The sequence below is a fragment of the Pteropus medius genome, unplaced genomic scaffold (assembly GCF_902729225.1).
Source record: "Pteropus medius unplaced genomic scaffold, Ma_sr-lr_union100, whole genome shotgun sequence".
Taxonomy (NCBI): domain Eukaryota; kingdom Metazoa; phylum Chordata; class Mammalia; order Chiroptera; family Pteropodidae; genus Pteropus; species Pteropus medius.
In genome coordinates, this window is record NW_024351731.1 from 1,234,560 (window position 1) to 1,261,098 (window position 26,539).

General features: G+C 49.8%; 2 protein-coding genes across 4 annotated transcripts in view; one reads left to right on the top strand and one right to left on the bottom strand.

The window, feature by feature from the left end:
• Nucleotides 1–3,313, top strand: part of EFR3A (EFR3 homolog A) — a 76,560-nt gene extending 73,247 nt beyond the window's left edge. For all 3 annotated transcript variants that reach the window (XM_039845883.1, XM_039845885.1, XM_039845884.1), the window contains one exon: nt 502–3,313. In XM_039845883.1, coding sequence (XP_039701817.1) covers nt 502–607 — 106 coding nt within the window. In that variant the 3' untranslated portion in view covers nt 608–3,313. The remainder of the gene's footprint in view (nt 1–501) is intronic.
• Nucleotides 3,314–5,451: 2,138 nt separating this feature from the next.
• Nucleotides 5,452–26,539, bottom strand: OC90 (otoconin 90). Its single transcript, XM_039846208.1, has 12 exons — nt 26,320–26,539; nt 24,054–24,061; nt 20,440–20,684; nt 17,691–17,803; nt 15,754–15,882; nt 15,567–15,608; nt 14,794–14,844; nt 10,986–11,039; nt 9,916–10,032; nt 8,686–8,857; nt 6,901–7,007; nt 5,452–5,826 (listed from the first exon to the last, which is right to left on the bottom strand). Exons 1-12 carry the CDS (start codon nt 26,537–26,539, stop codon nt 5,528–5,530), a joined length of 1,557 nt encoding a protein of 518 aa, XP_039702142.1. The 3' UTR covers nt 5,452–5,527.

A 26,539-nucleotide genomic window follows, 5' to 3' on the forward strand; every position in this document is an offset into this window, starting at 1 on the left:
GGCAATATGTACCAAAGTCAAAATTGTGAGTACACTTTGATCTAGAAATTCTACTGATAAAACTATAAACCAAAGAGACAGGATAAAGTTATATATGTATAAGAATAGACCTGTGAGCATTATTTATAATAATGAAAAATGGAAATGATCCTGCATTTATCCACTGAATTTAATTATGATATATTCATATGATGAAATACCATACTGTCATCAAAAAAGAATAATATATGTATGCATGAAAAAGTTTTTACTAGTGAAACAGAGCAAGCTTACAAGAATGGGTATATTTCAATCCCATTATAAAAATTATATATATATATATTCAAAGGAAAATATCTGGTTTAGACTTAAAAACCAGCCGATACCACCGTGACCTGTTCTCCGTGCAGCCGTCCAGCAGCACGTCTCGTCCATCACTGTCGGCAGGTAGCAGTTAGACAGCTTTGTGATGTGAGCGGCTCTGAAAACACCTGTTGACAATGCCTCGTTCTCCTTTTACAGTCCTCCTCCCAGTCCGTCAGGGACACTGACCGTCACTTCTGGGCATGCCCAATACCAGTCTGTCCCAGTCTATGAGATGAAGTTCCCAGATCTGTGTGTGTACTGAGTGGCTCGGGAAGACCTCGGCATCGGATTTTAAAGCCTAAAAATTAAGGTCAGGCTGTTTTCAGGGATTGCTTAATGCGTAGTAACGTCCTTCTTGAAGATAACGATGGACTTTATCTTTAACCAAATGCTTGGCATACCGTATTAGAAATTTTGAAACTATATATGATTTTAGAGTACTTTTGAAGATAGATTTATGCCATGTTAATTTCCTTTGTGGTTCCTGTTGGCTTTGAAGGTGAACATGTATTGGTATCACATTATTTCATTGTTAAACAGTGTATTTTAAACTTCTCACAATTATGTGATTTTTTTAAAAAAATTAAGCCTTCCAAGGATTGAAGATGTATGAAATGTCTAATGTATTTCTTAAACATCTATCTACACAACTGCTCAGAAGTAGAATTGCTTTTGTATTTGGTTGTCTGCAAAAGCAAAAACATACACGTGTATTCTAATCCTGGGACTGCAAAAGTGCTCTGTGGCTTTTTGTCCCTATGTTTTAGATGCTGCGAGAGGCATCCCTCGATTTGTTTACCGTGATAATGTGTGATAGACATTCCTCCGCTTGTTTATGGTATGACATTTACAGAATAATATTCCTAGAATATGACCCTAAAATCGCCATACTTTAAAGTGTCTAGTTCTTGTAATACTGTATTTTCTGCCAAGAGTTTAACAATTCTACTTGAGAGGCTTAGAGCTTACTCTTGGAATACTGAACTGTGCAATATTTTTTACATCGTAAGATGTATTAGTTTACAGACTTTGCTTTGAAATATTAGTAGTATTTTGCTGTGGCTCCATTAATTAAATGACTATATATTTAGTATAGAAAAAAGACATTTAAAACAGCCTCTAGTTCACCTGTGAAGAGTTTACATTTTGATTTTTATTAAAAGCACATTAGTTTGCCATTCTATGTTGTGCATCTTTTTAAATCTTCATAGTCAGAAAATTACAAAAATGGAATTTTTATTTGTAAAATTTGAACTGTCACTTGTATGCATCTCTGTTTAGGATTTCTTATATGACGTTCGAAAAGGGTGCCTGTGGTTTAGCGATCAGGTGTGCTAAAGATTGTTACTGTAAGTGTCTGTTGATTCAAGCCACCAAGATTACACGTACTGACACTCTACACGTGCCGACAGACCTGTAGTGTTTTCTTAAAATCATATACATCTTGGTGAATCCCGTCATATGGCAAAACAAGCAGCTTTCTTTGCAGCTCTTATTCTCTTGGGTGTTTTTATAAAATAACCTGTTTATCATTTTACCTTTCCAGATTTTATTTTTTTTACCGAAAAAATGTACATATCAAAAATTGTAGCTCAAAAAACAATTCAGTTCTTAGCTTTAGTTTTTGTTTAAAAAATTGCAGAAAAGAAAGGCATATTAATAGCTTTCTGTTTCTGGTTAGTTGGGCACCTGTAGTAGAAACAAAAAAGTAAGGAAGCATACTAGACATTTTTTGAGTATTTGAACCAAAGTACAGCATCTTGAAACATCTTGCAAAAGATCTTAGTTACTTAAACCTATGAAATGATACTCAAACATCCCGGGCGCTTTGTTAAATGTAGATGACGAAGACCTTGTTTTCAGAGTCATGGTGCAGTCGCCACTGGGGTCAGATGGCCCTGTTGCAGCTGTCACTGTAACTTTGTCTCGTGATCAGCTAAAATGTTTCACCATTTAATAGGCTAATGTTTATGATTTTTATTTTCCTTTTTTTTTTATCTATTTTTAAAGGATATTAATTTTTGACTGCGTTTAAAAAAACAGGGGGACATGCAAAAACAATCATCATCCACTTGGATGTCGTTTTATAGATTAACACTGTGTGCTTTTGTATGAAAAAATATCTAATTTAATAGAATAAGAAAAGATATATATTTGTTTGCACTCATGTGGAACAAACTTTGCTCTATAAAATTTCATGTTTTTCTCTGATTTATAAATGCATGTATTGCATGTAAAGGGAAATCATTTCAGTTAATGTTTATCACACCTTTTTTATTGGTCTCTTTGTAAACTGTTGATTTGGGTTTTGTGAGGTTTTCCTTGTTGCTGTGTTTAAGGCACAGTAGACTTCTGTATATTCTAGGTTACTAAAGTGGCCTTGTTAAAAGCGATGCCCAAGGAAAGGCTCTTTCCTTCGGCTTGTCCCTCCCCGGAGCCTGCAGGAGGGCCTGCAAGTGGTAAGTGTGCTGTGCTATAGCCAGTTGGCAGACGGAGAGTTTAGGATATGTCGAAGCTCACACTGTATTGCTATATTTTTGTAGATATTTAAAACTTGTAATAAACCGTTAATCACTCTCTTTTTGCTGTATGTAGTTGCTTATATCACTTTTTTTCTTGACATTGAATAGTTAACATTTAAATATTCCTCCTATACTTGCGTTGTCCTTGACTGCTTATATAGGGTTTAATTGTTGAGGGAGTTCGCCTGGACACACACACTCGCACACTCACACACTCACACACTTCCTTAATGCTTCCGAGCTCATTATCTTTTGGAATAATACTGCACTTTACCAGCAATTAACTTCTCCTCCTCAAAATATTTCTCTTCTTCTGTCTGAAAATGGAACTAACGTATCTAATTCATGCCGATATATGTAATAAATGTAATGAAATGAGCTTTTTGAAATGTAAAAATTCACTGTGCAGTTAATTCATATGTAAGCAATAAAACAAAATCAAAATACTTCTGTATAAGTACATTTTTATAATAGCAATTAGTTACCTTTATTAAATTTAATATCTTGCTCGAGTTAAAAATGGAAAGTTTTAGTGAAAATCAGGTTGCCTAGTGGATCTGCCCTCACGTACACTGACGTGTCAGAGGCGTGACTGCCAGTCATGCTGAGGGAGAGCTAAGACGAGGCCCCCGGGGCGAGCTCGTGAAGGCACAGGCGCCATCTGCCTCAGTCTTAATGTTTGCATCCAGCCCCATCTCCTGGCTGTAAAAATTACTCTGGTTCGCCTGTGACAGCACGCGTAGATTTGGGGCAGTGTAGCAAAGCAGTGAGGAGCACGGGCTCTGGGTTCAGGTCCAGCCCTACCCCTTCCTGGTCGAGTGGCCTCAGGCAAGTGACTAAACTTTGAGCTTTGTAGTCTTCATCTGTAACGTGTGGAGAGTAAATTCTGCCCTCAGAGGTGATCCATGGGGAATAAGCGAGTCACTTAGCAGAGGTCCACTGTGCCCTGCCTGCGTGGCACAGAGCAAGCATTTGACTTTTGTTCATAAGTGTTTGCGGTCCTCGAGGTCACGCTGCTGGGACCTGAGCAGCCTGGCGGCTGTCCCCGTTCAGGCCAGTCCCTCCACGGTTCTGAACCTGTTTCTTTAGGTATATAACGAGTAGTGTGTATGATTCACTGTCTCATGTTTTCTTTCTAACTCTTCACTTGTTGGATCATGTTACCTGGTCTCTCATCTGACAAATTACTGATCTCAAGTACCAAGTTCAGATGAATGAAAAAGCAGAAAAAGGAGCAGGACACTCTGCCTCTTACTTTTGCTGTGTTTGTCTTTTACCTACACTTTGAGTCAGGGGCAGCCCGTGACGAGGGCACCGTCGTAGCCCGGGTTCTCCTAAAGCAGAACCGAAGACAGGCTTACGTTCAGGATTACTCTGGGACGGGAGTGGAAGGAGCAGAAGCTTCTTACTAACTAATGGGACTTATTTATGAATCGGCCATCGCTGGCTGACTGGCGCTGCATTCCACTGGACAGTGTAGAGCGTCTCATGGGATAATCTGCGAGCCGTCCACCCAGTGAAGGAAGTCAGAGGAATGTGTACCCTTCAGCTTCTGCTCCTGCTCAAGGCCCTGTTGGCGTTAACTCCCGCACATGTGCGGATCGTGCGTGCTCGAGTGCTCAGCAGGCCTCTGTCAGAAGACGGGAAGTGTGGGAGCACAGAGGACAGGCCTCGTCTGATCCCACCTTCCTGAACGAGGCAGGTTGAGGTGTGCGTGGAGCTGGTCATCACAGCAGTGTGCAGAGGGAGACGGGACTAGACGACGTGGAGCCGGGCGAAGGACGTCCACTGTAGCACCGTCTGGTCAGATATTTAACGACACGACAATCTGGGAGCATCAGATTTACTTCAGGTTCCCCCGTCTTGTTTAGTGAGGCGGGGATTTGTAAAGATGGGAGATTTGAGGGCATCTGGTGGCATACTGCCTTCCACACGGTAAAATCTCAGCAACTAGTGGGCGGGAGGGTAGGTATCGTTGCGGGTTTTTACAGTTGCCATGATATTAATCTGCGTGTGTCACTGGGCATCTGCATTCCCTAGCCTGCCAGCCACTGGGATAAACCCTAATTTAAATAAAAAACAAGTCCAGGACCCAAGGCAGGGTAAGCAGTGACTGTTCATGCCGGGGGCCGTGGCACATGGCCACTCTCTGAATAGCTACAATGACCAGTGTGCTTCTAGGGCACACGCCCAAAGAGCGACCATCTCAGTCTTTGGCGCACATCTTTGGTGGGTGACTGGTGACCCATAGGTGATCTCGTCAAACTGACTGCATATGCTCCTTTTTTTTTTTTTTGGTAGAGGGAAATCAGCTTTCGGGGACGAGGGAGTGGAGCTGTTTTTCCCTCTGTCATCTCAGCTTTGCTCCTCGTGCGTGCGTGCGTGCGTGTCTACAACGTCCCTTCAAAACAAAAGCCAGGGAGTTAGTTGGAATGTTTATTGAACTTGCACAGTGCACACTACAGCGAGTGGAGGACCTCACCTCGGCTGCCTTCTCCAAGGGCACGTTGCAGCGTCACCTGACAAAACCCATCCCACTGCCCGCACGCGGGGCTCCCGCTGCCTCTCTTCCCTGTGCGCCCCTCTCCGATCCCACGACAGAGGGGGAGCGGTGACAGGAGCAACAGGAAAGCCGAGTGCTCGTCGTTTCCTCCGGGGATCTACCTGGGGCCATGTGGCCTGGTCGCCACAGGGCCAGGCGACCTCCCCAGAAATCTTCTGGTCCTCCTCAGGTGCACAGTGCGGGGCACGGCCTCCTCGCTCTCCTCTTCGGAGCTGGAGCCGCGGGAGGGAGCCGAAAGCCCTCCATCCTCGCTGTCCTCGCAGGGGAGCTGGCCGCCCTGGCACTCCGGCCCGCCCGATGACTTGAGGCTCTGGTTAAAGGAGGCCGAGGCCATGCACTCGGCCGCTGTCTGGTCACAGGCACAAAGCAGCTTCGCACACAGGCTCGGCCCCACGCCTGAGAGGGTGAGACAGAGTAGCAGACATGAGACGTGGGATGTCAAGTGAAGGCCCGAGTCCCCCTTCGGTTCTGCCCTTCCACACCCCACCCTGAACCTCTTGGCAGTGAGTGAGTGAGTGAGCGAATGAATGAATGAACGATGAGTGACATGTAAGCACAGAGCTCCCGGGAAGTGAGAGGCGCACAGGACCCTACCAGACAGGACGGCATGGCGGTGCACGCGCTGTGCTGGGGGTCGCAGAGGGAGGAAGGACCGGGCCCTGCCAGCGGCTTCCCCAGACGAGGATGAGAACAAAGCCTCGCGGGGCGCTTGTGAAACGCGATGTGGAGCGCTTCCTCTTAAACCGCAAAGCGCGATGGAAACGCATCCGCCCGTGTGGGTGAGGAAGCGGGGCCAGAGGCTGTGGATAAAGCCGGTGCGGCAGCAAGCCCCGGTTTGCTCTAAGAGATGCTCTAAAAGATGCTCATGGGCCGTGCCAGCTTCAGCTGTCCCCGCCTGAGGGCCTGAGAGGCCAGTGGTCCTGTCAGCCAGAGCCACTCTCCTTCATGCGGTCACTCGGAATATCTCGCGTTGGGGAGGGGTTCAGCTCCTTAGGAAAAGAGACCCGCCGGCATGGTGAAGACTCGGTTCTGGGTCTGAGGCAATGTGGTTTTGTGGTCCCGACCCCAGCTCCGTCACTGACTTCTACCTCTGTGACCTTGGACCTCGGCCACCGCCTCTGGACAATGGGGTAACTCCTAGTGCTACGTCCCAAGATGGCCGTGGGGATGAACTCTGCTAACACAGAGCAAGAGCTTAGAACGACACACAGCACCGAGGAAGCATGGCTCTCTAGATTGTTCCCGGGCCACTCCTAACCAGCTCTGTGATTGTAGGCAGCTGACTTAGCGCCTTGAACTTGAGTCTCCTCAGTGGAATAAGGGTACTTAAATGTGCCTCAGCGCTAAGAAGAGTATTAAGTCACATTACAGATGAAAACGTGCTGGGGAAAGCGTCTCTAGGCACGAGCTGTGGTCACGATGCTGGTGTGAATGAATGAAGAGCTCGCCGTGCAGGCCCTCGGCACTTACACTGGGGTATCCCGTCCACACACTCTGCCGGTGGCCGAGGAAGCCTCTCGAGCAGGCAGCCCAGCCTTCTCACCTGCTCCAGGCAGCAGTGATGGGAGAAACAGCACCTAAGACCGAGGAAAACCCTTTATTGCCCAGAGATCCAGCTGCCCCAGGAACTCCCTCAAGGCCTGCTTCTCCCACGCTCCCTACAGTAGTGCAAGAAGCCAGTGGCTGCCTTCCAGCGCACACAGGGCTGACTGATACGGGCCCCACGTGTGGTCGCTCAGGCCGTGTACTCCACCAAGACCTCACGCCAAGGGCAGTGTCAACGCACACTGTACATATCTTATTATTTTTTTAAAAAGTTTTTGTATTTGTATTATGATTCCGTTGACTGCAAAGATGAATGATTTTCATATTCATTACAATAATTTTCCAGCAGGTGGAAATAAACGACCTTGAGGACGGGGCACTGTTTTTAGTTTACAGAAGGGGTACCATATGGATTAGCTGTGACCCCAGTCCTTCCGGCCTTTTACCTAATGGAGCACCTCGCTTGGTCCCCAGCCTCGAGAGAGAGCAGAGTAACTGTCTTGAACATAAATAAGGAACTGTATCTGGAAATGTGTCCAACATGGAGCAAGACCTCAGAAAACACGGGAACGGGCCAGTGTCTTGCTTCGTGGACCCACCCATCTGGCCTCATGAAGCCTCACAATCTCCCGTGCCGCTCCTGCCAGATGGAGGGATCTCTTGATGGCTACGATCAGGGGCTACAAATGCCCCTAACTCCTCCCTTTTCCCCCGTCCTTAACTCTCAGTCCATCACGGAGACCGCAGCCGGAGCAGGGATCAGCCACACACTCTTGCATCTTTTTGGTAGAGCTTGTGCTCAGCCAAGCGTCAGCTTCACCAGCCTGTCCACGTTGCCAGCAATGGAGAGACCACCTACCTCAAGTGTCACGTTAGGCAGTGGCTGCTGGTTGCTGTCGGCTACGAATGGCAGCCCCCGTTTAGCTGTTATCCCAGCAAAGCCACGCTACCTTGTGTGCGCATTTGGCTGGGGTGGGCGGTGGTAGATAGTTACTATAATAGTTAAAATCTAAAGTCACTAAGTGAATCAGAAATCACATCTGATCAAAAATACCCTTGAAAAATCACTTAAATCACCCAGAATATAAGGTGTACATGGTTTTGAAAAGACACCCTTGCAGAAAGTGATACGTTTGACTAACTCTTCCTTAGTCAAGGCTATGGCTTTTATTTATTATTTTGTTGTTGTTGTTATTATTATTATTATTAATTATTATTATTTTAAGCTCTTGGGAAGGTATGCATATGGGGGTAGGGTGTTTGTTACTTTTGTCATAGGTGATTTACTTTTGTAGGTAATATGCCTTTTCTCTCTGGTTATTGGGCTCTTACAGAACAAATCAACCAGAAACCCCAGTTCTACAATTTGCTCATTGCAAAATGGGCAGATTTGGGCCCCTTGAAGTATCTGTGCAAATTAAACCTCTTAGAGCAGCTGGGAGGTATTTGTGGTAGAGCTTGACCCCCAAATCAAAAGATCTGGGTCCACCTGGCTCTGCCCCTTGGTAGCTGGATGATCTCAGACAAGTCTGAGCCTCAGCTACTTTTCGAGAAAATAGGTCCAGAATGGCGAGAGCCACCCCGAGTAAGATGATGCAAGCAACAAGCTCTTTGTGAAGCCCAAAACAGTGTCCAAGGTTGGGGACAGTTATGGCCTTTCGCTGCAGGCCGCATCAGCACCACCGGCTCACCACCCTCACCTGTCCGTACCTGTCCAGGGCGTCCCTTGGTTCACCTCGTCCTTCTTGCCCACAGTAACAGCCGTAAGATTCATACTCCTCCGGGCACCGGGACGTCAGACAAAAGAGCATCTCTCCAAGCTGTGGCATCACCTGTGTGTGGTCCCCACTTCCCACGTGCAGGAAGGTGAACCTGTCACAAGCTGATGAGAAACGGGGGCTCAGGAGAGCTTGGAATGTCAGGACGGCGTTCACAGAGGGAGAGCGGTGCTCCGCGTGTGCACCCATCGTCTTCGAGCCCGTGTGCCCCGCTTCCCATCACAACTTCTGGGAAACTTGTGGCTAGTCTGCAGTCGGGATGAGAGCAGGTCCTCCCCACCAGGCTGCTGTCCTGCCCAGACTCCTTGTTCAGTCCCCCAAGGCATGGATACTTGTCAAGACTGGAGATGCTCTTTGGGACACACGTTATTCCTGAGTGGAGTGACCGTGTCCCACCCAGGCCCCAGCGGGCCCGGCCTCCCGGGAGGCCTGCCTGGCTGTCCTCTCAGGCTTCTGCCTCCCTCGAGTCTTAGCCCTGGCAGGGTTGCCTTCCAGATCCTTGACTTTCTCTGCCTCTGTTTCTGTCTCTCTCTCCACCTCTATCCCACTGTTCTCCTCTGCCTAAAACTGGGTAAGTTGGCTGACGTCTGCTATGCAACCCCCCCGCTTCATAGGTTTGGTGGGAGGAGGACTAAGGAGCCAGAGGCCTTGCGGAGGCTCCTGGCCCAGCCTGCCTCTCAAACGCAGCTGCCTCCATAGTCTGCTTGTGTGCTGTGGAAGCCGCCCACATGTACCAACGTCCTCCTCCACGTCCAGCTGCCTGCAGGTCCTCGCAGGTGCAGCGCCTCTGGTAAGTCACCCCAGTGTGGCGGACCCGGGGGCAAGGTGACTGACACCCACATGTTTCGATCTTTCCAGGAAACGGTGGTGTGGACAATGCCAGGCTCTTTCCTTCTGGGCCAGTGAGAGGTGATGGCATTAGGTCAGAAGCTGCCTTTCCCTGGCCCAGCCTCCCAGCAGCTGTGTGCCTGCAGGCGAGTCACGTCCTCTCTCCGAGTCTCTCATCCGCAAAGGGGGCTGGCACCTTTTAGTGGCACCAGCGTGACAAGGTCACAGTGTCATACGGTGGCCTAAGGGGCTTTGTTAATGACCTAACCAAAGGATCTCAAGACTTGGAGAGGACAGACGCTCCTCGCTCCTCGGCCTGCCTGCCTCCGCTCACCTTTTCCGGTTGTCTCCTCGGGACCGTTTGCGATGGATGACACAGCCTCCCCCAGAGACTTAATGCCGGCAGGGACAGCGGTTACATCTCTAGCCGCAGCAACGATCTCTGCAGATCCTGAAAACGTACAACTTTGTGGTCCACATTCAAACAGCGGTTCAAGAGCAGATTCGCAGATGGGCACGTGAGCAAGGCCAAGTGCAGACAGACGTTTCAGAACAATAAAGCCTCAGGAGAGTGGCCTCCAGTGGGTTTGTAGGCATCAGGCCAGAGTCTCAGAGATGCATGAATGCCACATGGATCCCAAATGTTCTACAATAGCCTTAAAACTGTCAGGAGCCTGTGCTAGACCCTGTGGGTGACGTCTCCTAGATGAGAACCCTCAGGCCTACATTTGTGTCACGTTCACTGCCATGCACCTGCCAAGCGAAGGCGATGCTCACAAATGAGGTAGGAATGATGGAGGAATTAAGCCCACTCGTGGTCTGTAATAACGTAAGAAGCCAAATTCCTCAGAACACTGCAGCTGCTTCTCATCCCACTCAGCATGACCAGCAGGGCTGCTGGTGACCTGGCCCTGCCTCCCTGGCACTGTCCGGGTGTCCCTTTGCTCCTCACGTCACTCCCACCTGCCCTCATAGCTGGAGGCCAGCGGGCGAAGTCTCCAGCCCAGTCTGGTCCAGACAAACGGAGCGGCAGAAGGCTCCACCCCACCCATCTGCCGATCTAGGCTCAGTTCAGAGCTCACGAGGCCCAGACTAGAGCAAAGGATGCTCAGATATCAAAGTGGCTCTCTTTATCATGTGGAATAGCAGGTGATTGGCACAGAAAACAAAATACAGCTCTCTGTATTTTCTAAATGCATCTCTCTAGCTTCCATTTCTTCCTGCTAATGGATCTGTCTTTTAATTTCATTTGTCTGCTTTTAGGGGAGTGTAAAAGTAAACTGATTTCCTCCATTATGAGTTTGGTGTCTTTTCCCCAAGGCTCCTTCGGAACACACCCGATTTCATAAATGGGTAGGGGACAAGGATATGTATACAAAGCCGGGACAGGCCAAATGTGCTGACCTGGAGGGGTTGTGGTCCTCGTGGCTTCTGTGCCTTCCTGGTCTTGGCCTGGTTCTGCACCCCCTAAAAAGTGAGACAGGGTGAATATTAACCCCAGCCTGGTCCACCTTGCTGTCCAGAGGCCGCTCCCTTCCCACTGGGCACAGGAAGCAACATGGTCTTCACTCTGCCCCTGGTCGCCTCCTAGGAGAGCCGGTGACGGCAGGGTCACTCCTGAGCCAAAAAGTGGATCCCCTCTTTCCCCACACACAGAGGCTTGATGGCAAACTCAGCTGCATGCAGGTGAGTCTGTTAAAATGTTTGGGAAAGCACACTCCTCCAGAACTTGAATGAAGAAATATTTCCTTTAATCATATTTCTTTGAATAGAGGAGATCAAGGCAGCAGAATGGCGTGATTCCAGTCACTGGCCTTGTGGCTCCATGTCCCTGAAGTGACTCCATTGTCACTGTTTACCAGTAATGAAGTTCGTGCTATGCCCTGAACTAATAATTTGTGCCTTCGCAGATTCACAGGTTGCAGTTCTAACCCCTGATGTGATGCTGTCAGGAGGTGGGCCTTTGGGAGGTGATGAGGTCGTGAGGGTGCAGCCCCCGTGAATGGGGTTCGTGCCCACCGTGCGAGGACACAGCGAGAAGATGGCCGTCAGCCAGGAGCTGGGCCCTCACCAGACACCACATCTGCTGGCACCTTGATCTCGGACCTCCAGCCTCCAGAACTGTGAGGAAATAAATTTCTGTTGTTTATAAGCCACCTGGTCTGTGCTACTTCATTACAGCAGCCTGAAAAGACCAAGGCTTACTGCATGCCAGCTACAGCACTAAGTGCTTTGCTTGTGTTACAACCCAGTGAGCTAGTACTATGCTCACTCTTACTCGGAGATGCGAAAGGTGACACACCTTAGGTTAGTTGTTAATGGTCATAGAGCTAGAAAGTGACAGAATGAAAATCCAAGTCACCTGGCTCAGGTTGACCCTCTGAACCGCTGAGCTAGGTACTATCTTACTTCTGGCGGTGCCACCGAGAGCTGGAGATGACAGCTCCGGAATGCATTGGGAAGGAAGGGACCGCCTTAAATTCAGTGTGAAAAATCAGACTTTGGCATTTCCTGGTGGGGGCACAAATGCTCCAGCAAAGAGAGAATCCGAACAGTCCCAAGCCGGGTCCCATGCTTCTCTTCAAAGGCCAAAAGTATAGATTCAGAAGTAAAGGAGTACTAAGCTCTACTACCCCAGATACATGACCCCATTTCTCCATTATCTGCAAACTGGAGACACTAATCAGCCTCCCAGGACCAGGGAGGAACAAGCCAGACAACATGGTGTGTAGGGGCTTAGAAACATATCGACTCATCCAGGTCCTCAACAACGTCACTGCCCGTTAACCGTTCTTAGTAATTGGTACATAGTTATCACCAGTGATTTACACTTATTCATAAAGGATCCATGGTTATTAGACTTTAAAGTCCAAGCCAGGCCAGTGTTTAAGAAATTCTTCGACGACTTGGCCTAGAGACTTTCAGGTAGTGAGTGGTTCTCTGCGAGTCGCTGCTGAGTAATGGAACGAAAACGAACGAGTCTTAGAGCCTCACGTCAGGTGAGACACCCGTCCGACAAGCCACGCGCTGAATGGCTTGGGACTTTTAACCTCTCGGAGCCTCAGTTTCCCACATAATCTTCAAAATAGATATAATAGTATGTCCTCTGAACCCTGTCAGAGAATGGTCACCAGACGGAGCACAGATATTTAGGTGGCATTTCTCTGCTGGGTTCCATGCTTCCTCCAAAGTCCCCTCTGCTTACTTGTCCTGGAGAGAGTTGTCAGTTGCTCATCTCTGGTCTCAGCAGCCACTGTGAAGAAAAACCACCCAGCGTCACTTACCAGTTCAGCTCAACCCCTTCACCAGGCCAGACTCCCTACAGAGAAGACAGGTTTGGGAGCAGAGGGACTGAGGAGGGGGGTTGAGGAGAGGGCGCCCCTGGCAGTCTGAGCGGGGAATGTGTCTGCACGTTGGTGCCCACGTAGGCCCCGATTCAGTGGACAAGGGGCTAGATTAGGGTTAGTCCTTCGTTCAGGCAAAGAACCCAGCAAATGGGAGAAAGCGCCGTCATTCCCCCTGGTTGGGTCAGGTCCTGTGGGAAGGGCAGCTTAGTCTAGAAGTAAGAACAGACCCATCAGAGGCCTCAAACCCCAACCCACCACTCAGCTCTGTGTCTGGGACGACCTCTCTCTCCATCCAAACTTACCATCTCAATGCGGAGGCTAGAGCAGTTATTTCATAGGGTTGTGTATATAAGCAGTAAACGAGATTATGTATTTTAAGCAAGTTGTCCCATATCCTGTCTGTGTGATTTGCTGGTATGTTCTGTTTTTTTACAGTCACACTAGAATTTGTGGAAGGTGCCGATCCAGAATCCTCCATGCTCTTTCTGATTTAATCCTTCCAGTACAGGTGTAATCGTCTCTTTCTGGGGGCCAGCACCCTACGGCCCGGCCCTTGGCCTGTTCGTAAAAGATGTCTTGCTGGCACATGGCCACTCCTGTCCAGTTACGGGTCGGTTACAGCTGCTTTTCTGCTGCAATGGCAGAGCTGAGTCATTGCGACAGAGGTCCTGTGTCCAAAATATTTGCCCTCTGGCTCTTTACGGAAAGTTTGCCAATCCCTGCTTGATGCAGATAGAGACGTTGACACTTGGAGAGGTTAAACCACTGTCCCAAAGTCACACAACTGAAAAGTGGGAGCACCCGGATTCCACCCCAAATCTGTCTGACCCCAAAACGCAATTGCGTGGCGGCGACCTGCACTCACACGCCCTGTGCTTTTCCTCACTGACTGTCCCACTGCACCCGTGTGCTTGGTTTTCGACTTTGCATTCAGGCAGCCACTTCCTTTGGAGGGCATCCGTGTGCACTGCCTGGGTCATGGGTGTGAGTGTGCGTGTGCTGGGGGACGGAGGTGTGAGTGTACCCGCTCTCTCCAGTTAGACTCTACACTCCTTGGGGGAACCTTATTTCCTTTGCATGTTTCCCACAGTCACGCCACAGGTTCAGACTGAGGACAGTAGAAAATGTACCAATTCGGGGTCATTTGGGGATCGTCTGACGGGGCTGTGAAATCTGCAGCATATCCCCAATTTAGAATGGAAGTGACAGCTGCCAGTCACCCTGGGAGTGGTAGCTGCCTGGGCATTTGGTGGGCTTTGGTTTGGCGTAGGTGCCATTTCCTGTTTTCTGTGGACCTGGACGCCCAGGCACGGGCTGTTGACAGTGAGATGCCCTTAGACATGGACACGACTGTGGTGAGCCATACCATGAGCCTTTGCTTCTCCCTTAATAGCAGCGGCGGTGGCAGTGGCGGTGGCAGCGGCAGAGGAGAGAAATAAACTTCTAGGGAGACAGTTGTTCGTGGTGACCCCGCCAAGGGGTGGGGTTACCAGAAATGGAGGATGCCCAGTTAAATGTGGGTTTCAGGTAAACAACAAATACTTTTTTAGAATTGGCACGGGACATACTTATACTCAAAGGTTATTTGTTGTTCGTCCGAAGTTCAACTTCAGATGGTTGAGGGCGGGCGTCCTGCATTGTGTCCGACAGCTCTACCCAGGTGTGAGAAGGGCTGTGGGGGAATGCGGAGCCAGTGGAGAAGAGATTGGGGTGTGGGGGATCTAGGAGCGGATCTGCAAAGTGCTTGAGGCAGTCTCACCATGGGCCTAGGCAGGGGGCCTTGTAGGGGGCTAATTCCAGCACATAGGTGATGGTACAATTGAAATGTGGGCTTTTGGGTCACACGCCAGTCCCCCTGTGCTCACCTTCTCCTGAGAGGGCCATCAGGCTGGTGTCTGTGGGCTCCACAGGATCCACTGGAAAAAGAGAGGCCCCGACAGCACTGTCAGCACCAGGCACCAGGGTCTCAAATGAGAACAGGCTGGGGACTGTGGGACCAAGGGCAGAGGGGGTGAGCTACACGGTGCCCATGGAGAAGGGCTGTTCCTTCTGTCTTAGGGTCCCCCGCCTCTCAGACACCTCCCGTAGTGCATGGGGGCCCAGCAAGGCCCCAGCTCAGGAGGGGCTCCAGCTGGCTCTGGGTTCCGGTGGAGGAGGGGACAGTATTTGACACAGGCTGTGACGATGAAAGGGCTGCCAACCCCCAAGGTTGGTGGCTGTGGGGTGTGGCATCCCAGCCTGAGAAGACCTGGTTCAAAGGGGAGGCAGGATGGCAGAGAGTGCTGGACTCGGAAGGTCTACAGACAAACACGCACGCACACCCCTATACACGCGTGCACACGCCCACATCCACGCACAAGCACACACCCATGCACGGACTCACACACGCCTGCACACTCCCAGAAACCCATGCACATACATCCACACCCTGCAGGACTACTGAGGAAGAGGTCCCCGTCCCAGGAAAGGAGGGGTGCTCTGCTAAGGTGCCCCTCGAATTCCGCACCCGCGCTTTTGGGACTGAGAGACCGTGGGAACCTTGGCGAACAAGCAGTGACAGCATAAACTGCGTGTCCACCGGCTCCCATCAGTCGTCCGCCCCCCAGGTCTGAGGAAGAGCAGCTTCCTCGGGACTTACCTCCGAGCAGGAGGGTCGTGGGCTCCTCCCTGCTGGTCGTCTCTGCAAAAACGACGACAAAAAGACATGGAAAAGCCTGTTTAGATCAGCGGCTTGGGGGATGTTAGGAGATACACCGCACCCACGCCAGGGCCCCTCACCAGCTCCCTCCCTGACCGTCACCCATGCAGGGCCCAACTCTGCCTACCTGGAGGCTGAGCCAGACAGAAGGAGCTGTCCAGGAGGTTCAGGGAGGAGTTGATCCTGGACCGGGCCAAGCACTCTATGGCAGCCTTGTCACAGGCACACAGCAGGCGCTCACATGGGTCCCTGGACTCTGTGCACAGAGCGAGGGCAGAGCCAGTCGGAAGACCTCACAGGCGGGGCCCTGACCTGCCTACCCAATCCCTGGGCCTCACCGAGCCACCTGGCCCCATGTGTCAGCTCCACCCTTCGGCCACGTGGGGCCAGGCTGGGGGCCATGCTCACTCTCTCGCACCCACACCAAACCTTCAAGCTATCTTATTGACTCTGCTTTCGACCCCTGTAGAGTCTGACCACATGTCGTCACTCCATGGCGCTGCCCCGGGCCATGGCCCCGTCACTTGCCTGGCTGTGAGCGTGGCCCCCGACCAGCCCCGCTGCCTCCCGCCTGCTGCCCAGTGTATTCTCATCCAGGAGCCGGAACAGCCCTTCGAAAACCCAGGTCACACCATCACACCATGTCATTTCTGTGTTCACAACCCCCCAACAACTTTCCAACTGAAAGTAAAAACCACTGCCTCCGCTCCTCCCCCCTCGCACCCCTATGTCTGCCTCACAGGCCCCCTGTTTCTCGACCACACCAGGCACCTCGAGCCTCGGGGTCCGCCACGTGCCGTTCCCTGCCTCTGCACTGTGCTTCTCCCGGACGTGCCTTGTCTGTCACCTTCTCAGAGCGGCCCTCTTGAACTTCCTATTAAATAGGCTCCCGCATCCCAGCCTCCCTGTGCCTTTTCCCTGATTTGTTGTCCATCACAGCTCTTGCCATTATCTGATGTACTGTGTCATTTGTTTTTAATATTTTCAGTGTTGGACAGCCATGAGGAAACCCCAGAAGGACAGGACATCCCCACTACCCTGATGCTCGTTCTGCACTTGTTGTAGGTGCTCAGTATGTATCTGTGGAATGAATGAATGAATGAATGAATGCATGCATGCACAGTGCTCTTAGCAGTCACTGTGTATCTCACCTAGTGATTTAACACCCATGCCTCTCCTCACGCTATTCCCGATGCTCCAAACTCCAACCAATCCATGTCACCTGGACTGTGGAGTCGGTGTCACCTGGGTTCAAACTCTGGCTCTGCCACTTAGCAGCTAACATGCCTTTGGGAGAATTATCTAATTTCCCTGAGCTTTCTCCTCCTGGTCTGAAAACTGGAACTCATGACCCCAATGTAACGGGGTTGTCCGGAAGATCGGAGTTGCTTTGTATAAAGCCTACAGCCCATGGCGAACACTAAAATAGGGCGGCTCTAGCATGACACCGCCAACGTGCCATGCTCTTCTTCCCTCAATGCCTTTGCCTAGTCTACTCCTTCTGCCACGATTGCCCAGACGCCTGGGATAAAATTCCTAGAGTCGCACAGCAAGGAAGGCGGGCAGCTGAGGTTCGAAGCTCCATGGGTCTGATTCTTCCGGATGACGCCTACAGCCTCATCATCCATCACCGCGGCTGCCTCCACTCCCATCGCTGAGTTCTTAACATATCCCGGTCACTATGTTCCCTGTTTTATGCGCATTGTTTAATTATCACGACAAATCTCTGAAGCAGGTGTTCTTCTCCCCAGTTTGTGGTTCAGAGGAAGTAATTGCCCCAATGTCACATGATATACAAGCAGCAAGCTATTGGCCTTCCCAGGCTCCCAAGGTTACTACAAGTATACAATTATAAATCGAATAATCTGATAACTAATTATTGTTTCAATTCGAAAAGAATTTGTTGTTCATCTACCACGCAAAGTAGAGATGCCATAGATGACGATGCTGCCAGTGGCGATGACAGTGAGCACGACACACCTGAGAGCCCTTGGCCTGGGCCGGCCAGGGGGCTCTGAACTGTCATGTCTCTGCCCAGCCCCTGGGACACCTGGAGATGCTCACCACACGTGATCTCCTTGCTGGCGCATCGGACGTCTGTGCTGAGCTTGGCAGGGTTCTGGAGACAGTCCATCTCGGCGGCCTCCTCGTAGCACCTGCGGTGCTGGAAGCAGCAGCTGTGGCAGGGGTGACAGTGTGGGTGAGGGTCAGAAGAGAGGCAGCTGTGGTCACATTGCATCTCTGGATGGTTCCCGGCAGTGGTCTGTTTCATATACTCGATGTGCGCGCACACACACGCGTGCACACACACTACATATATATAGATATATTACCTACACAGCAGGTGCTATTATTATTATGAGCCATCACATATGTGGGGACTGAGACACATAGGTCGCTGTAACTTGCCAAGTTCAAGGCTGATCACAGAGCGTGGCTGACACTGAATATGGGAGGTCAGTGAAGACCAAGGTGAAGAAGAAATATACAGGCACCCAATGACCTTAGGTAAGCTACTCAACTTCTCACACTATGTAGCTTATAAGAATTTTTGGTATTTGAAGAAAATGTCTATTCTAGATGTTGCTATGAGGTGGGTACTTGATAAATGATAGCAATTATTTTTGCAGTCTGGTGTGCAAGCTCTAGGTGGCAATAATCTGTCCTTCAGGAACTTGGAACTCCCCATGCCCATTGACCGAATTACGAAAATAGTTGAAATTGGGTGTGACCTACGATTCTGCCAGTTTCTCGCCATTGGTGCTTTAATCATTCTTTTTGGGTCACAGACAGTGATGAATTACTGCTTCATTTCTTTGACTTCTAGGTGTGCAAGGTTTTAATAATTAAAGGAGGTGGCAAGGGAGGACCTGAACACAAAACAGGTTCCCAGAGGTGGCCCCAGCACCAGGCCCCATTTAGAACCAGCCTCTCCTTTTCCGATTGTCAGTGAGCAGGCTCCAGGTGTCGCTTTGCTTATGGTCCCAGAAGTGGGCAGCTGCCCTTTTGGTCCAGAGGTGACGTACACTTGCTCTTGGAGATTTGGAGATGGGACAGATCTGTTGTTTAATTCCAAAGCCGTTATTCCTTATTAATCAGGACATATACCACTTTTTAATTCATTCATTTATTTAGTTTTAGTGTCTGAAAAGCAAGTGGAGGTTGACCACCTACCTAGTCAGTCAGTTAATTTATTGAGCTCTGTGTGCCAGGTGCTGGGTCTGTGTGGGGGATACAAAGAAATACCCCCGTGTGGATCTTCCTTAGAGGATGCCGCGTGGAGTGGGAGACAGGCCTGGTGCCCACTCTCCCATGTGATGAGTGCAAGAAAGGGGAGTACAGGTGTCCGGGGAGCACGGTTTGCCCGGGTGCCCAGGGGGCGAGGCATTCACAGAGGGTGTCCTGGAGGAGAAAAGCCAGGGGACGACGGGCCACCCGCTGCCATTCCAAAGCGAGTCCTTCCCTTCCTCCTGTGGGTTCGTGTAGATGCGAGCGCGCACTCCATCACACCGGATTCAGGCACCAGCGGGGTAGGGACATGCGTCCTGGAGCAGAGCTGAGACCTGGGTTCAATGTCCTGCTGTTGCTATGGTTACAACGACTGTTACTACTCGTAGTAGCACCGGTACTACTAATACTAGTACTGCTGCTGTGTTGCTATTACTATTACTACTAGTACTGTTGCTATGACTACTGTTACTGCTAGTACTGTTACTACCACCACCACCAACACCACCACTACAGCCCTGTTAATACTGCTCGTACTACTCTATTATTACTACCATTACTCCTACTATAGCCCTACTACAATTGTTAACTACCACTTAATCACTAATGCTCTTGAATGCTTAATAAGCCAGGCAGAATCCCAACCACTCTCCCTTGTATTTGGCCATTTAATCCTAAGTAATTATAAGGCAGGCATTATTATTACCTCCAATGTACAGATGAAGAAATTGGAGCACAAAGAAGTTAGATAATGTGCCCAAGGTCACAGAGCCCATAGGAACAGAGAATTGGAGTTACTGGATCGTAGGTGATAGGCCTTAAAACTCTTAACAGATCACACCAGATTTTCCTAAGTGACCCTCCTGCCGCCAGCATCTGTTTGGCATATCCTTGCTAACACGCGATGCTTCTGAGATTCTATTGCCATTCTGAGGGGTAAAAGTTGACATCTGGTTTTCATTTATTTTCCTTGTCCGTAGGGAGGGCGCTCATCTCAATCGGCCACTGATATTTTCTCTGTATTCCCCACTGGGCATTTACCTCTTCGGAACAGGGTTCGTGTTCCTTTTGCGTTAAGCACATGTTTATATATGATTGGTATTTGGTGCATGTTTGCTGAACATTGAATAGAAACCTTCATGGTTGCTTTACCCCTGGTGTCCAGGACAATTCAAATTAAAAAATAATTCTCAAACTTGATTGTGCTTAAGAGTCACCCACAGAGCTTGTTTAACACCCAGACTTCCAGGTTCCACCTAAGGGCATTCTGAGTCAGTGGGTCTGAGATGAGCGTCTGGAGTCTGCATTTTAGCAAACGTGCAGGTGGTTCTGATGCCACTGCACTCGAACTCTGAGAAGCTGAAGTGAAGGTTTGCATGCCAGACATAACCTAGGACTTGATAACTTTCTAGGACACGAGCAGATCACAGATTACACCACAATTTAAAAGTGAGGAGAGCAGTCCCCCGGTGAGTAAGTCATAGAACTGTCACCTCCCAAGTTCCCAGTCCAGGCAGCTTTCCGTGACCGCGCTCTGCACAAGTGCCGGCCAGGCCGCCATGGACCCCCGTTTGGTCTCGCTCACCTGTCAGACTCGTCCACGGGCAGCCCTTCCATCTCAAACCTGCAGGCGCAGCCGTAGTCGTCCAAGTCTCGGGGGCAGAGACCAGCCACACACCTCATACCACTCACGAACTGGAGCAGCGCAGGGAAGCTGGTGAAGACGGCCTGCAGCCAGGTGAAGCGGGGACCCAGGCAGTCTGCGGGAGGGAGAGCGGGGTGGGCGCTGGGAGCCGGCGGCGAGGAGGCAGCCCTCGATCCCAGGAGCTCCTATACCTCGGGCCGATGGTGCCTCGTTAACCTACTAAGCACCTACTGTGTGCTCAGGACTGTTAGAATGTTTAAGTGAGGTAGGTTTATGAGCCGGGGTCCCTGTTAGTTGCCCATCTAACAGCCATTATCCCTTCTTCCTTACCAATCAAACTGGAAAGTGCTCAAGAAAGGTGAGTGTTTCCCTCACATCCCTGGGGATGTCACATGATCATTGTCAGCTGGTCATGGTAATTCCATGCTCCCATGATGGCCTAGAACGGAGCATGGGACCCAGATCCGGCCAAAACAACTTCAAAGGAAGTCTGTTAGAGGCTTTGGGGAAATATTTATTTCCTAATAAAGAAATACATGTAAGAAGATCCTTTTGATCTACACCAGTTTCCTTCCTTGAATGTGGATGAGGATACACTGGCCAGAACTGCAGCAACCACCTTGCAGCCATGAAGCCCCAAGCCTAAAGATGAAAAACCAAAATGTCCAGTGGGGCAAGATAGAGAGAGCCCACCGGGTCTCGGATACTCGCGTTGGACCGCCGCACCAACCCTGGTGCCTTCAGATAGCTCACGTGAGACAATGAAATGTCTATTATTTAAGTCACTGTTGTCCCACTGAGCGGATCCCAGATGATACAGCCCCGGCACTAAAGAACTATAAATCACTATGGGAAGAGAAAGGGTTCAGACACTGATAACTTGAGGGCACGTACTGTGTGCCAGAAACTGCTAAGTGCTTGAAATAGCACAATAATTATAATTGATACAGTGACTAATGCTTTAGAAAGCGTTCACTTTGTCCCTTATCCCATAAACCTCATCTACGAGGCAAACGCCCTTCTTTCTGTCACCTTTATTTTATAGGTAAAGAAACTGAAGGTCAGTGACAATGACTTGCCCTAAATAAAAATGCTCTTGCACACAAAATTAGCAAGAAAACAGCATCCAGGTTTGAGATCTAAACCTCTTGTCTGCCCCTCTCCACTCTCTGCCTTTCTGACTTGAGTGCCAAGCGAGGTGACCCCACAACACTGATTTAAATGCATAGTGTCACAAGAGGGAGCTCGGGGCAATCTAAAGTTACCTATGGGGACCTGTCCCTCAGAATCACGAAAAAATGATTCTATGCTGATGGTAAAAGCCACTCTGAGGTGTGTGTGTGCGCGCGCACGTGTGCATGTGTGTGTGCATGCGTGTGTGTTTGTGCGTGTGCGTGTGCGTGTGTAAACATGCATTTCATTCAGAAACCTACAGGGCACTTGGCCTTAGTCATATCTACATGGTACATATACATTTAAGTTCAGTCTCATGCCCAGCATTGTCTAATCCAATGCAATTCAGAATCTCCTTGCTCATGTCCATTATATTATAAACATATTTGAGGGGCACTTATAGTAATCGGTGATAGGAATTATGATGGTGTCCTGTGATCGATAATTGCATAATAAGTATATAACTGATAAAGGGGATACTCCGAAATTCTTAAGCTTTACGTATATTTACTAGTCAAAGAGGAGAAATAAAATTACTTTGGTATCGGGGGACTAAGCTCCCACCAACTCAGAGGAGAACATCTCCCTTCTGGTTGTGTAGCTCTGGGCAAGTCACTTAACTCCCTTAGGCTCGATTTTCTCACCTGGAAATGGGGATCCCATTCCCCTCCTGGCCAGGTGTGCTCAGGGCCAATAGAGTTGGGACGTGCGGTCACCAGGCAACTCGGTGACTCGCCCGCAACAGAAGCAGCACTATCCTAATCAGAGCCTGCATCGCGTTGTTTGGGGCTTGCTGGGAGGCCGGGGCAGCTCTGAGGGCAGAGGGGCCCTGGCCGCTTCCTTAGACCTCCCACACAGGCTCTCCATGCCCTGACACCGGGCGGATGAAAGCCGTTTCAGATTCGACTTACCCAAAATCTCCGTCGCACTTTCCATATTTTTAAACATCCCATTGAAGAATGTGCTATCTATGGAAGGAGAGAAAGTGAATTACAGAGCTGTGGTTCCCCTCCTTCCCCTTCCCCATCCATCCTCCGGGTAAAGAGTAAGTAAAACCCTTTCAAACCCTTTCTCTTTCTCTAAGGACAGATTTGACCTTGGTTTAACTTTCTAATAACACAGGTTACCATGGAGACCTGATAAGATGAAACAGGACCAGTGTTACCAGGCAACAATGCTCAATGATGAAAAAGGCCCCTGGGCGGTGAGATGTATCTAGACTGGCAGGAACTGTGGATGAACTATAAATACCAGGTGGGGAATCACCGTTTTGGGTCTCCCCCAGTGTGATGACTCCTGCACCTGGGCATGTCCCTTCTGGGCAGCCTAGAAACTGCAGCTACGAAGTCGTTACTGGGGACACTGATCCCTGTGAAGAGTGGTGACGCTTCTAGGCCAGGGCGGGTCCTGTGGCTGCTCCACATGAGCCCTATTCCCTGCACCTGAGCTGTTACCTAGGCCTCCTGGACTGCTGTGTCCTCGTCACCAAGGCTACCGTCGCTGAGGAGGAATGGCCTACTGGCATGCTGTGTTTTCTGGCCTTGACCCTTCTAAGTGCCAGGTGTGTCCTGTGAGTCTAAACATCCAACTAAGACCTCCAGGGGGGCATTGAACTTCCGTGGGGATTATACCATTTGGAGGGAGGTCGCTTGTCGTTTGGGCCTGGGTGGGACTGATCACTTTGCGTACATGGGCTCATGCACAAATAATTCAGTTGACTCAGCTCCCCTCCCTGAAAGGTCTGGCATTCAGGGCTGGCATCACCAACGAGTTCACTAAGCATAAGTTCCTCAGTGAGACCCATGTAAGAACCCGCCTGAGAAATCTTTATCATTCATCACTAAGAAAACATTCCCTTCCCAAGGAGCATTACGCATCTTCATTTCCAATAACTAGAGCCCTGCAAACATCATTTCTCTCTTTTTGTTCTGCCTTAGGAAGCTCAGAGATCAGTTCGAAGCTGAAATGCAGTTACTGTGTAACCCTCACAATCAACCCATTTACTCCCTTTTCCCCTTCCAGCTGACATTTTATCTTTTGATGGGAATTTTTAGTGCTTCGTCTCAAAGGCGAGACCAATGGTGGGTCAGACGGCAGGGGAGACTGTCAAGGGAGAGGCTTTCGAATCCCACTTGAATCCCTTTACCTACAAATGCCACAGCAGTCAGTGCCTCTGGGGTCTCTTCAGAAGGGGTCATTTTCTCTGCCAATATCCTAGACGACTTTCTACCCAGCTAGGTCTCCTGAGAAAGATGCAAAGGGTACATACTGATACTGTGGGAGAGTCCTGCAGGCAGCTCCTGTGCACGGTGCGGGGTGTCCAGAGGGTGGCCCCCTGTCGGGAGGAGAGCAGGGCTAGTCTGAGCACTGCCACCACCCACCTCCTGGGCTAAGGCGGCAGGGAGTGTCAGGGGAGGGGGGCGCAGCCAGGACGGAAGTGGGATGCACAGCAATTCAGTCCTACACATAATTTTCTAGCGCCTGGTATGTGCTCAGTCTCTGTGGCAGCTCTTAGAGAGTAACACAGACTTTGAGAGCAGGAGGAAGACTCCGGACTCCAGGTCCATGTGAGACCTTAGGACAGAGCCCATGGAATTGCTCCAGCATGTTTTACATTTGGCATAACCGGAGGCAGGGGTCGGGGGGAGGGTGGGAGGAGAGATGGGAGGTCAGAGGAAACGTCGGGACAAAGTTCACCAGAAGAAAACTGATTCTGATTCAGTAAGAGCGTCGTTATGAGCCGAAGATGGCTGGAGTGTGTACTGTTCCAGGCTCCGTGTCACATGCATCACCTCATCTAAGTCTCTGCTCAGTGCTGCGAGGCTCACATTGTCATTACCGTTGAGTAGCAATGAAACCAAGACTCATCCGATGAAGCTCTGGCATTTTCTGACCAGACACACCTAGGCTTTCCTTGGTCTGGCCCCTGCTTAGCTCTGACGAACCATCTCCTGCCTTGAACCTCACGTTCTCCTGTGATGCTGGGAAGTTTATCACTTTCTAGTCACCAAACTATTTCTTACCATCCTGCTTTTGCTGGTGCTGTGCCCTAGGCCTGGGGGGCGCTCCCTTTCATCTGCACCCCTTTGCATCGCTGACTCTTACTTACGTTTTAGGGTACCACTCAAGGTTCAAGGAGTCCTACGTGACACTCAGCCCGGGCTGCTTTAGGGACAACCCCCCTGTGCTCCCCTAATGCCAGGCAGCCGTTATTAGCCGATGTACTTATGACCCCATGTAACTATTTCTGTAACTATTTCTCCAGCTAAACTCGGAACTCATTGAGCGGAAGCACTGTGACAAATTGAAGCACAAGTTCAATCGATATCTGTTTAATGAATGAATGAGCATTAACGTGGTTGTGAACTACACCATCAAATGGCCAACTTATCAGCCAATGAGAGATACCCACTAGAATCACTGAATCCCGGTCTAGTAGACTTGAAGCAAATTTAGGGGATAAGGTCCATTAGCGGTTATGAGTGAGATTTCACAGTATTAAGTGTTCTACCTAGGAGATCAACCAGGAATGCACGCAACCTGCCTTTTCCCAGCCCCCTTCCCAGAGGTTCTGGAAAGAGATGACATGCAGAGGACAATGGGAGGTGGGAACCAATATCGCTGTATGATGTGGGGCAGTGCAGAGGTCCCTGACGGGGAGCATCTGGTGGAGGTGGAGGTCCAAGCGCATCTCTTTCTCCTAACGTAGATCTGACCAGCATTCCGCCTCCTAACTCCTGCCCTTCGAAGCCATAGGCCAGCTCTAAGCAGAGAGAAGAGGATGGGCAGCCCCCACCCCAACTGTGTGGGGTGCAAACACGGAGGCTGCATCCAGTCCTGCCACAAGAATGGAAAACACCCCACGGAGAGACCCTGTAATGCACAGAGACCTTCCTCACTGTCTACATGCCCAAAGCATTGTCTCGAAATCTGATGTGGATTGTACTAGGGCAGCCACGAGAAGGCTCTGAAGAAATGTAGAATATTTCACAATTTTGTCACCAAGAATAAGACAAGTCAAGATCAGAACTGGAATCTGATCCAGTTGAGTTGCGGTCTTGGTAACGGTTAAGTGGCTGGCATACCAGCCCCAGTCACACTAATAATGGGGACCCAAGTCATAACAACAGCATTTTAATAAGGAAAAAAATCATATACGAACGAAGAAATTAATCAACAGAAGCCCAGGAACCTCTGCCTTGGGAAGAAGGTCTAGGATGGTGTTTGGAAGGGTCCGGCCTTCTGTAAAGTGGTTACACTGTCATTTCAACTTATAGGCTTCCAGGTAACAGAAAAACCTCTTGTACTGTCCACTAATTTGGGTCATGGTCAAGATAAATTATCAGTGATGTGTGTGGATTCACATTGCCTCATTTTTACTGTTGTGTTTGGGAGAGGAGCTTGGGGACGAGAGGCCCAGCGTGTCGGTCCAGAGTTTACCTGACTGAGCCTAGATAACTGAGCCATAGTGATCACTGTGCTGCCCAACCCGCTGTAGAAAGAAGTGAGTCGGCGCGTTGGAGAGCTGCACAAATCCGCGAACGAGAAAGAAAACCGGATGGGGCCGGAAGTCTCAGATTTGAGACTCAGACTCCAAGTGGACTTGAAATCAGTATTCCAGGCTGCCAAGGAATTGGCTTCACTGACCAGGTTTTGGTGGCATGGGACCCAACTCGAAGATGTCGGGGTGGAACAGTGGTTGTTGCCCTTTACACTGGTCATGCCTACAGAAGGAGAAAGGGAGTGGCTGCGTATGAGGAAGGGAGACGCTCTCCAAGGACACCAGCAGAACAAGGGACAGCGGCTCTGAGTAAGCAAAGGAGGAGGCATGCACCGTCTGGTGGAGAGAAGGCTGCTCATTGGCCAT

Coding starts and splice junctions, on each gene's coding strand:
- OC90 (XM_039846208.1), bottom strand. CDS start 26,539: ATGGCCAATGAGCAGCCTTCTCTCCACCAGACGGTGCATGCCTCCTCC. Junction 15,609..15,753: donor CTGTCTGGCTCAGCCTCCAG/GTAGGCAGAGTT, acceptor TCGTTTTTGCAG/AGACGACCAGCAGGGAGGAG. Junction 8,858..9,915: donor CGAGGAGACAACCGGAAAAG/GTGAGCGGAGGC, acceptor GTTTCTCATCAG/CTTGTGACAGGTTCACCTTC.